This window comes from Eucyclogobius newberryi, unplaced genomic scaffold (genome assembly GCF_026437365.1).
Source record: "Eucyclogobius newberryi isolate DKJ021-1_F unplaced genomic scaffold, fEucNew1.0.hap1 SCAF_17, whole genome shotgun sequence".
In the NCBI taxonomy this organism is placed as follows: domain Eukaryota; kingdom Metazoa; phylum Chordata; class Actinopteri; order Gobiiformes; family Gobiidae; genus Eucyclogobius; species Eucyclogobius newberryi.
Genome location: NW_027315801.1, coordinates 27,799,406 through 27,815,709, shown reverse-complemented (window position 1 = coordinate 27,815,709; position 16,304 = coordinate 27,799,406). Strand labels below are relative to the sequence as shown.

At 38.9% G+C, this 16,304-nt stretch overlaps 1 protein-coding gene across 1 annotated transcript in view; it reads left to right on the top strand.

The window, feature by feature from the left end:
- The first annotated feature begins 6,166 nt into the window (after positions 1-6,166).
- samd10b (sterile alpha motif domain containing 10b) overlaps positions 6,167-16,304 on the top strand; it is a 49,426-nt gene continuing 39,288 nt past the window's right edge. Inside the window, exon 1 of the mRNA XM_072448566.1 lies at positions 6,167-6,261. Coding sequence (XP_072304667.1) covers positions 6,249-6,261 — 13 coding nt within the window. The 5' untranslated portion in view covers positions 6,167-6,248. The remainder of the gene's footprint in view (positions 6,262-16,304) is intronic.

Below are 16,304 nucleotides of genomic sequence, written 5' to 3'. Positions count from 1 at the left end.
ACGACACAGTATAAACAAGGAGAAGAAAAGAAGGTGTGACAGCGCCTCCCGCGGTCATGTTAGATCATAATATAGTTCCACAGCGCCACCACGCGTCTGTTTGCCCTCAGTCCGTTATGGTTTTCGACATTTCGTAATAACTCAACTTGGTTGTTATTGTTTTATGAAAACATTTTCATAAGCTTCTTCTTCTTTGGTGTTTTATGGCGGCTGGTACATGTTACATTACTGCCACCTACTGTAGTTGTACGTCTTAGATTATTCTTTTCGACTATTTTTTAGACCTTATTCTTCAGAGGATTTGTACTCTTCATAATCTTCAGGACCGTACTTCTATAGTTCTACAGGTTACCTTGACCTAATTCACAGACACATTTAAACTGTGTGACATGCAAAGAATGAGGAGTAATTAAAATATGTGACATTTCTGGGTTTAATCTCAAGAGATGGGCTAGGGCCATTTATCAATTACTTTCAATCACATTTAACACTAGCTATTTGTTCCTGAGCCAGATACAAAATACTGTGGACACACAGTCGGTGTAAGAGGACACCGAAGACACTTCATATTTATTATGTAAAGTGCACTATAGTGAATTATAAGACGTTGGTTGGTTTGTAACATTTAAACTTTGATGAATGAAGATATGGAATGGAAAGTGCCCCCATGTGCATAAATAAATGTCTTTTCCTTTTCTTTTTTTTACTGTTTTTTTTTTTTTTCAGTTATCAAATATACAAAACAAAACAGACAAAGAAAAGAAAGTAAGACAACAAAATGTCACATTAGGTGCAAAGACAAAACTGTCCATTTTCAAGTTAAATCCAAATGTGACTTTTTTCCATTTTAGGAACTTCGTTTATTATGTCAGTCCATTTCTTTATTGTTGGTTTAGTTTGTGTCTGACATTTTTTTTGTGATGTTCTTATATCAATAATGATGGGCCACTTGGAAACCAGTTTTTTCCTGTGGTCATGGAAAAGATGTCAGTATGTTTGAGAAGAGGCAAATCATTGGCATCAATCCAAGATATAAATAATAAGAAAGAAAGAAATGTTCTCTTCTCTAACTAGGTTATACATCCCTTCACATCATTTGGTTGGAGTGTGTGTATTTGCTATGACAAACCTGTAAATCTGTAGATATGGCAGAAGTTAATGCCTATAATAGAGGACAGACATAGCGGAAGAAGGGCACTTCAAGATGATGCATTAATATGATTTAAAGATAATTACTTCCGCTGCCCTGGTAGTGAGGGCAAACCATCATCACATAACTCTGCAGTTTAATGAGTCATTGGTTTTATTTTTCAGAAATGAATGGATTAGAAATTAACAAGGAAAATGTGCAGATGTGAGAAGAAAAGAATGATTGTAATGAAGAGACTGCTGCTTCGTTATATTGTTAATTTAGTCTGAAAAATAAGTTTCAAAACAATAACCTTGATTTTTGGAGTGATTCTTTAATTTGTGAATGACTGTTGATATATAATAGCTGGAAATTAGCATAAGAGTGTAGAAATGATGTAAAAACAAAACTGCTACTATTTTTTACGTATTGACAATTTTTAAACTAATACTAACTACTTTTTACAGAAGAAACAACTAAATCTTGCTCCTGTTTGTGGGTTTTAGCTACAATATAATGTGTTCATGCATTGCAGACGTTATGGCAGATGTCAATGTGGTCTTCAGGACTGGAAAAAGAAACTGATGATGGGTGGAGTCATATGTTTGGGGTGTGTTCACGTGGTTTGGTCTTGGCATGAGCTAGTTTGAGTCCTGTTCTAATCCTGGTTTAATCCTGGTCCACTTTAATTTAGTCCCAGATTTGTTGTGGTGTTTGTGCACTTGACATAAATGTTTGGAGGCTAAAGGCAAGATTAATTCTATGGATGCTGTGTTGCCGGACAAAATCAAATGAAGAGAAGATCTAGAGAGTATTCATTTTTAATCTTTTATACAGTACAAATACAAACAAAAAACATATTTGCATGATAACTAGACCCACGATCGCGTAGAAAACAGAGCACAGACAGCATCATTTTTCATTTTTCACCATTGCTCATGCTGAACCCAATTATCATCTCTTAGTCAGAGGCTTTCACTGAACACAGGGCCTGATTTATTCGTCTGAGAGGATTACTAACGATTTATTTAGCTTTGATTACGGAGCATGCATTATTTTACAGCCAAATGCAGAGGGACAACAGGAGCAGGTCAACGGGGCTGTTCCTTTGTGGCCACAGTCACTTAGAAGATGGAAGCAGCAATGGGTGGAGCATTGATTCATATGAAAACAGTAAGAAATGAGACCACAGCAAGAAATTTAGAATGAAATATGTGTTGTTTGGAACGGTAATATTTAATAAACATAACATTTGAGATTGCAGGACAGTTTGGTAATAACTCATTAGCCTACTGGGTGCCCATACTCTCTTTGACTTGAAGTGTCTGAAGAGTTAATAAGTACAGTCTGATTTTTATCATATTTAATGTTCTATCTTGATTATGTTCTAGATTAAGTTAGCAGGTGAAATATGACATTGTAATTGATGTGACTGACAACTAATATGCAATAGGCAGAATTGTATGAAGACTGTGAACTATTTTTTCCTGGGGACTTGTTGCCACTAATAGACCAAAATGTGTCAAGCTCACAATTAACTCTTAGACAGGAACAGGGCCTAAACCAGGACTAAGGTCAACACCTGGTTTACCAATCCAAAGTAATCATCAGGACTACATCAAAGTGGCACTGGAAGCTCAAAACCAAAAAGTTTGAGAACCCATCATATTTTGACTCGGATGTGCAAAAAACTCTGTAAAGATTTTAATACCACTAACAGCAGCATGTGATGTTTAATGCACATACAGGAAGAATAAATGAATGTAAGGCTGCTCAGATTGAAAATAGCTTGAACAGACCGTTCACAGTCATGAGCAAGAGATAATTTGCAGTAATGGCAATTTGAGAAGGACTGAAATGAACAGAGCGAGTCTGGTGAAGATTCACGGCAGCACTCGACAATAGCACACTGTTTTATCTATCTAAGTGTAAATGAACAGAAATATCCTCAATTATGTTACCGTATCAGTGAAGTGTGTGTGTGTGTGTGTGAATGGCTTCATTATGTGAGTGAAAAGTCCCTTAAGACTCTTATATCTATTTGCTAAAAGTTACAGCATTTACACATTGCTTTCTGCCAGACAAAATGGATAGCTGCTCTGTGATTTGCATAAGAGTGAAGTCACTTCGCTGACAATAGTTTATCACAGCACCGCGCACAGGAGACACTTATTAACACACACAAAGCACAGACAAGTGGCTGCAGAGTGTGTGTGAGCGATGAACAGGGAGTGGCAGGGAAATAGATCTCTTAAATGGGTTCTGTCATATTTTGCTCTTTGCAGTGAATAAATCTAAGGAGGGGACTCAAGCTTTCCACAGACGCATGGAAAACTCCCCCAGGCCGGTGATTAGGAAAACAGCTCAGGGCCACAACTTAACACTATAAAGTGGATCCTTCTCTATCATCCACACTCATCTCAACAGAGTAAATAGCTTCCTGTGGGAATTCATTAGATTGCTTTTCACTTGAACCTGAAAGAGCTGCTTGTTTCAGACCACACTCTAGACATAAAGACATGAGAGCCTCTTGAGTTCCATTGAAATCTATCTTTGAATCTGCTGTTTTTATGCATTTAGAGGCACAACAGGCGGGTCCAAGTATTTTCGGTAGCCCTTTCTCTCTTTTCTTCTCTTGATGGCGTTAATCCCATCATGCAAACTTTGCCAAAGTAACACTCCTACAACTCTTCCCATCCCAGTCTTAAAGAAGTTCTGAGTAAGTTTTCAAAATGTGTACACTCGAAGGGCTGATGTGCACAGAAGACTCTTGGCTTCACATAATAAAATAAAGATGTGCCCTGTAGCCTGGTTCTCTTTGTATATTCTACGCAGAAGGTCTGGTCCCCTGCTGTGTCTTAATTAAACTTAATTAATTTGGTTTGTTTATTTCAGAAACACAGGGGAAACGAACAGGCTCATTGATCCTCTATCATTTAGAACAAAATCAAACTTCTCTCACCTCAAATTAACAGTTTTGTGCTTCACGTATTGATTCTTCCACAAAAATCTGCAAAGATTTCAGACCCCTGTGTTATTGTCATGATTACTATTTGTTGTAATTTATTTTTGCTTGTAAGTACTTTAGTTGGATACAGACGGACTACGTGTCCCGAATTGGCTAAACCATCTGTCACAACTCAACACAGAATATAAAAGCAGTGTTTTTGTTTTTTCTTTATCAAGTGCCTAACGCTAACCTTTTTCAAGTACCTAACGCTATCTAACGCTCACTATAATTGATAAATTAATGTAATGTTCGTTTTTACAGGGGATTAGCAGTTAAAAGGACATAACCATTACATTCTTATTTTGACACAGCTTTTTATTTTTGATAACTTTATTTCTCCTGCTGGTCGGCTGCACGCCTGTATTGAAAATAATCTCCCCTTGGCCATGAATAAAAGTAATTCTGATTCTGTTGTAAGATTGTGAGTCAAGTGAGTCAATCTTGAATAAACAAGACAATGTTCCTTTTGTGTTAAAAGAAGAGGAAATTAAGAGCTGTTTCTGATACATATTTGGACCAAACAATAAAATGTATGTAGCAGTAGTATGTAGTAGAATACTTTGCTATGCTGTGTCCACTTTGCACGTCTGATGCAAGTACTATATTTCACCTCTGACCATTCTCTGAATTAATGATACAAAGTACTACTGCCAGACAAAGAGTGCTTACAACTAGTTCAGTTGTAAATAAACCATAGTGAACGTCCCACTGTCCTTTTCAGCCTGCGTCTTCACATTTTGATGATCCGGAGCATTCATATTCTTAATCTCAGTCACTTTCAAGTCTTTTTGGGACATATTTTACTAACTTAACTGTAGGAAAATTGTGTCTCAAATGCGCAGTAGTCTGTATGCTAAATCTGAAAGGAAGCAGAATCAATTAACTGGGTATGTTTGGCGCTTATGTACTGCAAAAGACACACTTAAACCTCAAAAATATAGCTCTTTGAAGTACTGCTGTGGAAGTGTGTGACATACACATAGAAGGAGCGCAGTTATAGGATGTGAGCTTTGAAATCATTTCTCTTAGCTCTTTATTAGAAGTGAGGTGCTTTTTTACTCATCCATGTGCACTGTTATTCACAGCTGTACAAGAGAGGTTCTTAAAGGGGCCACATACCACATTTATAGCTTACTGCATTTATATTAATACAGCTTTTGTATGTACCAGAACATTTTCATCAGTGCATTTACAGGTTCTTCTAACGCTGTATGTAGACGGTGGAAATAATCACAATTGTTTAGTAGATGTGCAAATTAAAACATTAGGTATAACATATTAAAACAAATCTCACCTTTTGTTGGTAATTTTATGGTCCATTCACATTTTGTTCGATGATACATTCACAGGCACATTTCAACACAAATCTGATTGATTGTTAACATCATTATTATTATTATCGAACTAAAAATAAAAAATGGCACACTCTGTACATTTTGGTTTATTGTAACATACATTCTATAGCCTAAATAATAAAATAAGCCTAGGCCAAGATAGCCTAATATACAGGACTCAAAGCCATTTAGGCAATCTATGTTTTTGTTTCACATGCATCTTTAAAAAATAATCCAGGCCGACAATAATTAAAATTGTCCACATTAATTTGTCCTATCAACCAATCAACCAATCAATGTCTTTACCAAAACCATAAATGATGACATCTTCCCATATTCTCCCTGTCATCAGATAAACGGTGAAACGGCGCGCAGCTGGGACGCGGGAGCAGCTGGTGCGGACGGTGCAGACGCGTAATGACCCTTTGTCCGGCGGCGGTCAGGTACGAGCACCGGAACGAGGGGGCGGGGCCCGGAGAGGAGCCGCTTCGTCCCGGACTCTCCTCTTCACACCGTCCGGGACAAACGACTGGCCGTGCGCAAGAGGAGGAGGAGGAGGAGGTGGAGGAGGACTCCGTTTGCTCCATCCTTTCTTCCTCTCCGCTTCTCACTGTTGTTGATGCGCGCCGACTAAACTACACGCGCCCGTATGTAGTGGATCAAGCGGGTAGTTTAGTGCTCGTACCGCGAACGTTTTCCCCGTTTTTTGTTTTTTTTTCTGTAAGGATGATAGAGTCCTGCTGACACCACGGAGAGGTACACGCTCAGACCGGGGATGGCTGTGGACGGTAAGCGCGCTTTTACACACGTCCGACTTGGAGCGCTGTGAAATCCCGGTGTAACGAGTTTTTAAAAAAAAACCGTTATCTACGTTTTTTCTCCTGCAACACCGATACACCACTTTCAATGCATCCGATCAAACGTGAAAGACATCGTCAGTTTGAGTAGTTTGATGTCCACCTCAGAATGTTGGTCAAAAGTACATTTACACATGATGCTTATCTTTTGTTGAGCGTTTTGAAGTAGCCCTCGTCTCTTTGTTGCCACCTGCCTTGCCTGATTCTATAATACTGTTTTCTTTGTTGTATTATAGCCTATGCACACATATGAGGTGGGTGATATTCACAAAAATGATCCCGATTACGATATTCAGGCGATATTTTGTCAACATATCCAACAGAAATGTGTTAAAACATGTCTTTAAACGTATTTGTTGCGGTTAAATGATCAGACTAAACTGAAAAGTTTAGTCTGATCATTTGGAAAGTTGACAACATAACTTTTCATTTTTAATCAGCCGCATTAATCATAATAATCTGGATTCAAATGTTGCATATCTTCAAAACATGAGATCATGTGACCATCGGGATCATTAAAGGGTGGACCCAGAGCAGTTGTTTGCATTATTGTGTCAGACATAGACCCACTTTCCATTCTGTTCCACATTGTTTACTCGGGTTTACTTTCAATTCAGTGACATCTTGTTTATCAAATGGCTGCAGGGAACAACGCGGATGAGCAGTTAATAGCTCATGTTATTTCTGGTGTGTGCCAATCAAAGCATTGTGGAGGATTTGCCCTTTAATTTTGGCGCGATGCTACAATAGCTCCAGGCAGACTGACTTAGCCTAATCAGGGTCAGTTTGCTCTCAAGGGCAATAATACGTGTGCATGGGTGCATCTGTGTGCCAAATTGTTTTTGGTCAGTTGTTCAAGAAGAAGGATGGCTACAGGTAGGACACGCCAATACGAGCCTATAGTGACACACTGGGTATCTACAATTAATACATAGTTTACTTAAGCATCATTAATTTACTGTCTGCTGCCTTGAGTGCTCTTGTATTTGCTGTTTGAGGAACTGCAGAAGAGCTAACATAATACAAAATAAGGACAGGAATGACTGTATGATCAGATAAAATGTGTCTAAGGTGCAATCGTATGAACAAGGAAAATGTACCATGTGGACAATTGCATCCAAATCCCATTATAGAGAGCTTAGATGTAGTGAGCAAAAGAAAAATGAAGCTGTGCAAATAATGAAATCTGATCAGTCATTTCTAATCGTCAATCATTTGCTTTGGTCTTTTTGAATTGAGAGGTCAACAGGTTTAGCAGAGTTCATATTTTCATACTTCATTCATACATATCTTGTTTTTGTTTGAGAAATTAATGTTGAAAGATATTGTATAAGTTTTTATTCAGAGAAAAAAGAATTGGTTTGAAATCATCACTGATCGGTGTTAGAAAAAAAAATAAAATTGTAATACATTTTTTTTGTCATATTGCCCAATCCTATTATAACCATATGCAAACATTGAGTGTGATTTTTGAGTAGAAGAGGACAAAAACATGTTCAAAAATGATCCTGGAGCTGCATGTAAATGACTGCACTGTCCATCTTAATAGCCCAGTTGACTGCATTGATTTTGAGTTATTTTTGTGTGAGTACATTACGCAACGAGCTCCCCGCTTCAGCCTGCTGACACTCAATTAGAAAGGGCGACTCGAATTTTCAACAGTTGGAAAAATTGTCTCATCTGCTTGTAAATTGGTTGAAGAATTACAATCTCCCTCTCGTTGGCCTGCTACGTGGCCATTTTCGTTTATAATTATGCTCCGATCGCGTTTGGCTATTCACTGTGGCTGAAATTCATCAAATGTTTACTTTAATCGTCCGGGGCATCTGTCTGCATTGTTGTCTCTGAGATAAGCAGTCGCACAAAAAACGATGCTGTATAGACAGATGCATTGTCCCTCAGCGATGAAGGGATTTATATTCAGAGAGGGAACGGGAGATTTAGGATTCCTTTCAAATGTGAAGCCAGTCTTTTTCAAGTTCTCAAAAAGGAATTAGGCGCATTTATAGAAGAGCTGAAAGTTACGTTTTTGAGAGTTTCAGAATGACAGTTGCCATAGTGATCAACAATGTAAAAGAGAGAAAAGTCCTCAAAACGTTGCACATAACAGGAAGCTGAAACCCACGAACGTACAAATCTGTCCATACGTGAATACATAGCATATCAGGTTTTATTTATATTGAGTAGTTTTATTACAGTATTATAGTGTTTATTATTTACGTCTATATATAATGCCTTTTTTTGCAATAAAACTAGATGCAAGCACAACAAACGCATTCAAACCCTAACCGATTATTACGCATTTGCAAATGGGCATTTTTATTTCCAAAATGGTTTCTTCATGCAATACTTACAGTGTGCGTGAAAACACTGTGATGTGAGCTCAGTGATTGGCAGCAGCCTGGTTCACTTCAGGAGCCTGCATGGGGTCGCCCGGGTGCAGAGACAGGCCTGGCCGCACTCAGCACGCAGCCGATCCAGTGGTGACACGCAGAGAGCAAGAGTGGCTTTCATCCATCCATAAAGCAGCACAGCCACTGGGCACCGTAATGCACACACTTACACACACAAACATGCACATACGCACACACAACATACAGTGCCTTGGAGCAAAGAGGCACACTCTGGCATGCTTAGAAATCCACCTGTCAGGACGGTTCTGAGACAAGCGTAACGCTGGACCAACAGAGAGAAGACTCATGTTTATGTAGTTCAGCCCCTTTGTTTTAGCTTGTAGGCTGACCTGTCACTGTCGCCTCTGTGGACACTGGATGTATTCTGTGTGAGGGTCTGTGTGTGGTTTCTTCTCTGAAGCTATCATTACTTCTGCCAAGGAGGGTGTGTTGTGCTGGGCTTAGTTTGTTTGTGTTTACAACAAAAGGGCCCATGGTGAAACACAAAAAGAGCTCAAGAAACGATGAGTGTTATTTGTGTGTTTGACCAAGAATCTGTACTTCCAATGCAATTTGAACAGATTTCACAGATGTCATTATCAAGATGGACGGATGAAGTTGCTGGACACTTTTTCCCCACGTCAAATTCATGGGGTGAATAAAACATGAATGCACAACCTCTGCTTGTCAAAACAGCATTTGTTCCCCACCAAGCTCTTGTAAACAGAATGCAATTTTCTTTGCTTGAATGCTTGTCAAACCCAAACCAAACAAGGTCATTTCTGCCAAACAAGGTATTGTAATTATCTCAAAGTCATCAAATTGAATTGAACTTACAACTGGTGTTTCCTCAAAACTTTGGGGGCTGTTTAACAACTGTCTCCTTTGTCGGGAAATGGAAACATACTTTCTTTACATGGGTCAAGCACTCCAACAGTCTATGAAAGATTGATGGAAGCTTCTTATTGTATCGTTAGTGCATTTTTGTACTTGTTTATAGATCTATTTTGCAAGTGGCCAATTAAAAATATGTAAATTATTAAAATAAATTGGAGTTATTTCAAATTCTATGTTGGAAGGTCAGTGGACATCTGGCATTAACGTATTTCTCTGACTGGAGATCAGGTCCAGCTTTTGTTATTGTGCAGTCCAACTGGCTCCTCCCATCGTGCATAATGGATACAGTTTAATTTCCCCAATGGATATAAACGAAACTGACCTTGTCCCAAATTGTCAATGCTGCAACCAATGAATACAACTATCCAAAGTGCACCTCCGGAAAACCTGTGTGGTTATTGGGTTCAGCTCAACTCACCCCCTCGCTCTAATGTGACTAAACAACAGTTAAATGGATGCTTTGTTGTGTCTTGCATAAGTCTGCAAAACAAGGCCAGTAGTCCAGCTAACGTGGCTTGTTTGGCTTTCAGTGAGTTTGTGTTTCTGTTATGACGTGTGAAGAGAGAGAACAGGGGTGTTATCTTTTCACACACCTTTGTTGTGGTGCTGCTGGCTGAAACTAGCACCATTTGGTTACCCAGTCAAATGTGTGTTTATTTTTTTGACCTCTGCACTCTCAGATCAGATGGTCAGACCGTGTTAACCCCTGTCATCCTGTAATAGTGTAGCTCTGTGAGGGGTGTGTTGATTTTATGTGTTGTTTCATGTCAGAAAAACCAAGCCTGCTGTTAACCTCTTTGGTGAGTCCATCATCGTCAACTTAGCCCACAGCAGGGAGCACATTTGTGGGTATAATTCTCACAGATTCCCCCTGAATGCCATAAGAGCCTCCAGGCAGCCATCAGGCAGTCCGTGTGATCCTGGTCCACAGCTGCACCTGGTCTAAGCCTGGATTTACCCCTCAAAGAGAAGGATAAAGAGAGTGCACTCAATGGGTCTGTGGAGTTTCAATTGACAGCTTGATCTGGGGCCAGTGTTATTTTCATATCTCTTTTAGTTAGGCAATAAAATAAGTGGTCTTTTTTATACTAAAATCGAGGCATGGCTGTTGAATGTTTATTATGACTTTGAACCCTTTTTGAAATGTATTTTTTAAGCATTGAATTATTTGTTTGCAATGTGTTCAATTGAAAGAAAACAGAACATCAAAATACAATACATTTAGCATTATATTCAATCATATTTGCTATATCCCTCTTTTAATAATTATAGATTTTTCTGTAATGTTTTGCAATATACAATTAAAGGTATGAGTCTTGCATGTACTTAATTGTTGATAATGTTAAAAATACAAACACAATACATACAAAAAGGCTTCTTACTTTGCTTCCCTTCAGATCTAACCTGTAACTTAGCCTCATGACATCTCCATGGTGAAATATAATATATATTCCAGTCAACATGCTAAGATCTCTGGAGAAAAGAAGTGGTGGACCACATAGTGCACCTTTGAGAACGGACTAGTCATTTTGCTTAGAATATATTTCAGTAGTAGTCTTTTTAATAACAAATATTTCAGTTTATAGCAAATGCACAATTGGTTGGTTTTGGGATAAGCTAACCCTAACCCATCGCATTTATCTGAAATAATTAAGATAAGATAAGATAAGATAAGATAAGATATTCCTTTATTGTCCCACATGGGGAAATTTCATTGGTGCAACGCAGGTAGATACAGAGGTAGATACAGAAGAACAGATCACTTATAGGAAGTCTGAAAAACACTTTCAGTAGAAGATCTCCTATAAATAAATAAAAACTCCCATAGACAAATAAATAAATAAATAAATACCATTGCATGTGATCCCGACAGTAATTGCACATGAATATGTGTCACGACAGCACATAGATTGCACATGAATTTCACAGTAATTGCACATGAATTGCACATGAATTCCAACAGCAATTGCACATTTGACAGAATTGCACATCAGTATTAGGTTAGGTCAGTATTGCGACGGGATAACGTGACGATCTCCGGGTAAGACGACTGTTCTCCGCAGTTTCATGAGTTCCTCCTTTGTATAAACGCGGTACGGCGCCGGCCGGGGGGCGGGGCCGGAGCCGGGGGGCGGGGCCGGAGCCGGGGGGCTCAGAGCCAAGACACATCGCAACGACACGACGAAAACACTCAATCCAGCCGAACAAAGTCAAAACAAGTTAATTTAAAGCGATTCCAGTGCGTGTCCCGATCGTTCGTGAAGTTCCTCTTTCATATAAACGTGTATATAAACGTGTACCGACGACACGCCGTACTTTAGCGCGGCCGGAGGGCGCGGGGGGGGGGGGGGGGGGGCTGGTGGGCTCGCTCGGAGCTAGCTCACGTCACAACAACACAACGAAAAACGCTCAAATCCAGCCGAAAAAAGTCAAAAACAGTTGAATTAAAAAACTATTCCAGCGCGTGTCCCTATCGTACAGTAAAATAGAAAAAATATACTAACTATATTTACAAAATATAGGAGATAAAGCACAATAAGTGTGAGAAAGAAGAGAGAGCGTTTACACCGGGCTGCCAGCTGTACCAGCGCCTTATGACGTAATTATGAAATTGTGTGATAGAAGGTTAAGTAAGAATCCATATGTGCCTCACAGTCTCAAAAGCAAACAAAAAGTTTTAAAGACCCAAATCACTTCACTTACATGTCTAATGTTGACAACAAATGGTCCTCTCCCATCTAATCTCCCAACCACTTTGACCTTTGAACTTAAGAGCGAGGCCTGTCGGAGAATGATCCAGTGGATAAAAGCTCTCCTCCTCTCTTCCTTGCTTTTCAGATAAGTGCAGAGAAGAAGACAGGACATCCTGGATGAATCTGCAGTAGATTAGCAAGCGCAAAGAGGGCACTTTATGTTGTGAGCTTTACTGGCGTCACACTCCGACCACCACATCCCATTTGCCCTCAGCGCTAACCTTGCATTCCTATAATATTCTTCTGATCAAGCGCTTGCGTCCCGGGTCGGCCTCTTCTCTACCCCTCCTCTACTTTTTTGAATTAAGAGTGTGCACAAAGCCATATCCAATTTTGTTCCTTAATTAGCCCTTCACTTAGGGAGAGGGATCAAGGCGAAACGGTTGGCGGGCGATAGAGATGGGTGGAACAGGGGATGCCATTTTTTTTATAAGCTTTGTGCTAATTAGGCATGATTTTATACAGAGGCCGTATCCCTCATTTTATCCCGTCGTTAGTTTGATTAATCCTCATAAACTCAATCAGTATCCTAGCATTGCCCGCGCGCTAATCAGTTGAATCAATGGCCTTTGTAATGCATCAGTTCCGCATCTTTGTTTGACATTGTTATGCTATTGTCTAGTTGATTTAACATTTGTGAGAATTGTCCAGATTTGATCACAAACAATATGTGTGGGACAGGCTTTTAATATTTTGGAGGAAGAAAAAGATTTGCATGTTATTTCCGAAAAATTGCAAATCCGCTGTCGAGATACATCTGCATTGGTCGGTGTATTTCTAAGTTGTAGTAGGGTTGTAGTCAATTAAATACATTCCAAAACATGCTCTGACTTTTCAAAATGACTAGGATCTCACGCAAAAACATCATATACAAAGAAGTACGAGTAGACAACAGTGTCAAAAGTGCAAAGTAAACGGTAAAGTCCCTCTAAAATCTCCAGTTATCTGATCACATGCCTGCTCCTTTCTGTGGTCCTTATAAATCTGGATAATCCTAACAAAAATAATTGGTCGACAAATAAAAAGACTCATAGCAATTGTCATCCTTGTTATCCATCTACATGTCTTTTGAGAACATTCTTCAAGGTGATCTCTCGACTTGTCGCTCCCTCCAGACTCAGCAAAGCAAACAGTGTAATTAAGTGCTAATGCTAAGCCGGGTGTTCTGTGTTAACATGTGGACCTGCCCCTCCCGCGCTGAGGCCCGGGCTACAGAATGCCCATAAACCAAATGGCTAATGGCTTCATGGGCATTTCTAACAAGGCAGACATCCTCACCCTGGTCAGCCCCGGTCACGTTCTGTCCACTCCAGGGGCAATTACGTGTGCAGTTATTTAAATTTTTATGTTGAGAAACAAATAAAACGTTTCGAAATGGAGAATGCTTCAACACCAAATGTGACTTTAAAATCTCACGTCCGTTTTTACTTCTTAACTGTATTTTGCATTTATTGTAGATGTAATTAACTTGTGAAATAGACTATATGGCGTAAAACGTTAGCAGTTGTGGAAGCATAACCATGGTGAGTTGAATGTAAGTGGGGAAGTGGCAGTGATGACAATAGAGAGAGAGTAGTAATGAAAGAAATGAAAAAAAATAAAAGCCACAAGAAGAAAATGTTTATCTTATTCTGGTCTGGAGTGAATGTCTTACCCAGTTACATGCCTACTAATTAATCTAAAAAGACTCACAATAGAAAATAACTCAGCAACAGTAAAGAAAGAAAATATATTTGTCATTGTAAAACACCCCATGAATGTTTGGATTAGAATACATTAAAATACATGCTGATCCTCAAATCTGCCAATCACAGCAATAGCATTATGATAAAACATTAAGAGAGTAATTTTGTTATATCCCAGAGGCCAATTAGAAGTCTGTATGTCCCTGGATTCTCTGTTTGCTTCGGTCTCACACAAATAGAAACTGATGTTTGGGAGTCACGTTACATCACTTGGAAATGTTTTATGCCAGAGCAAATCCTCTGCCTGGTGATTTTCCTCAGTGTGTCATAAAGATTGCAGATTGCATGCGCTTCAGTACAATCACATTTTTTCATCCCAGACATAAATGGGAACAGGCTGTTTTGATTTTGGTTTGTGTCATGGCAGCAGCTGCTCTGGGGCGGCAGGGCAGGCCTTTTGCCCTACATGTCTCAATGCCTCATCTGCCCCTGTGACTTAATAATTCATTGTCAGTCACTTCAAATCATTCCTTGTCCGAGTGATCACATTTTATACCTCATTTCATAGAATCTTATTTCTAAGGAAAATATGGTTTGTAGGCATTTTTTTCTGAACAACATCATTGTAACAAAACAAAAATAATTCTGCAATTCTGAGATTCAACATTAACTTTTTCATTTTTAAAAAGATAGGTTTGCTACATCTTTACAATGAGCTCTGTGTACAATAGTGCAGAGCTCAGTGTTAGCGTTAGATAGATTTACAAATGAGATTAATACTTTTCTGGAGGACACTTCTTTGTTGATAAAGGAGCTGTTTGTGGGTTCATGCTAACGGCAACGCTAATTTTGAGCTACAACACATAATAAATTAACAAAACATAAAAAAACAAACAAAAAATAACAGACTGAAGTAACCTATAAGCAAACATAATGAGGTAGTCTGTATGGTTGTTTATTGTAGCCTCAGGGTCATAAACAAAAGCAAAATAAAACTAATAATTTGTGTGCATTTATTTCCTCATTGCATAATTACTCAATACTCAATTGTAAATCAAATCAAATCAAATCAATTTATTTTTGTAAGGCCCAAAATCACAACAACAGTTGCCTCTGAGGGCCACAGGGAGAAATTAATCAACAATGTCTGTGGTGGCGATGAAGTCAGACAATGTATGTGGTGGCAAATGTATCTACCAAAGCAAAACTGGGCCTAAAGTCCAACATTTGCCTCAAGTGGTCAGTGAAGAGCCACATCCAGAGTATTTTGTTACTCAATAACTAGAACATTTACCTCTGAACTGAAAAGACAAGTCAAACCTGTCTTTCACTACATCTTGTGAGGTCTTGCTGTTGTACTTGTTCTGTAGTGAAATTATTCCGAACATGGTAATAGTTTTGTTTTAAAATGTGTGTGAGTGAAAGCAGGAGGAGAGCGTGGTCTCTGGAGGCAGCTGAGGTTACAGGGCTGTCGCTCAGAGTCAGCCGCTCCCTCTCTCTGTCGCCCTGTGTGGTGCTCTGCTCACACATGACGGGTCAGTGGTCCCGCTGCAGGATCAGGGTCTTTGCACAAGCTAACACTCAGACAAACACACACAGTACAGAAACAATACATGCAGAGACAAAGACGACAGGAGCTACAGGCACTGGCTATGTTTGAACACCAAAGTCTGTTCATTGTGTTATTTTTCCAGTTATCAGATGATCAAATTGTCATGTAAATAGTTCAATTTGATCGTGAGTGTTGTGATCGCTTTCTGATTGTACACATTTGAGCAAGTTTTGACAAGGAAAATTATGCTAAAAATGACACAAACTTATGTGGAAAAGACAAATTAAATGAGAGAGAAAATGTTATTTTAAAATCCATTGTACTTCCAAAAATCTGATTTTGACTGGCCATGTAAATGTAGCAACTGTCAAGTGTTCTGTCAACATATAGTCACACAGAAAAAAAATATAAAATTAAAATAATCCTACCCATGCTCTACACATAGTTCTGCAACTTAATGTTTTTAGTTTTACAAATATTGTATGTAGTATGTGTTTTTAGATGATCACTGAATGTGATTCAACACATAACACAAATGATCTGATAGGATAGTCCCAAATGGAGTTTGAAGCTATAAGAGCTGAGTGAATGCCTTTTGATAAGCCTTTGATAAAAACGGAATAGGCCTACTGCAAATGATGTCATATCAATATAATCGACCAATCAGAAGGCAGAGAAAAGGAAGCTTAAGCTA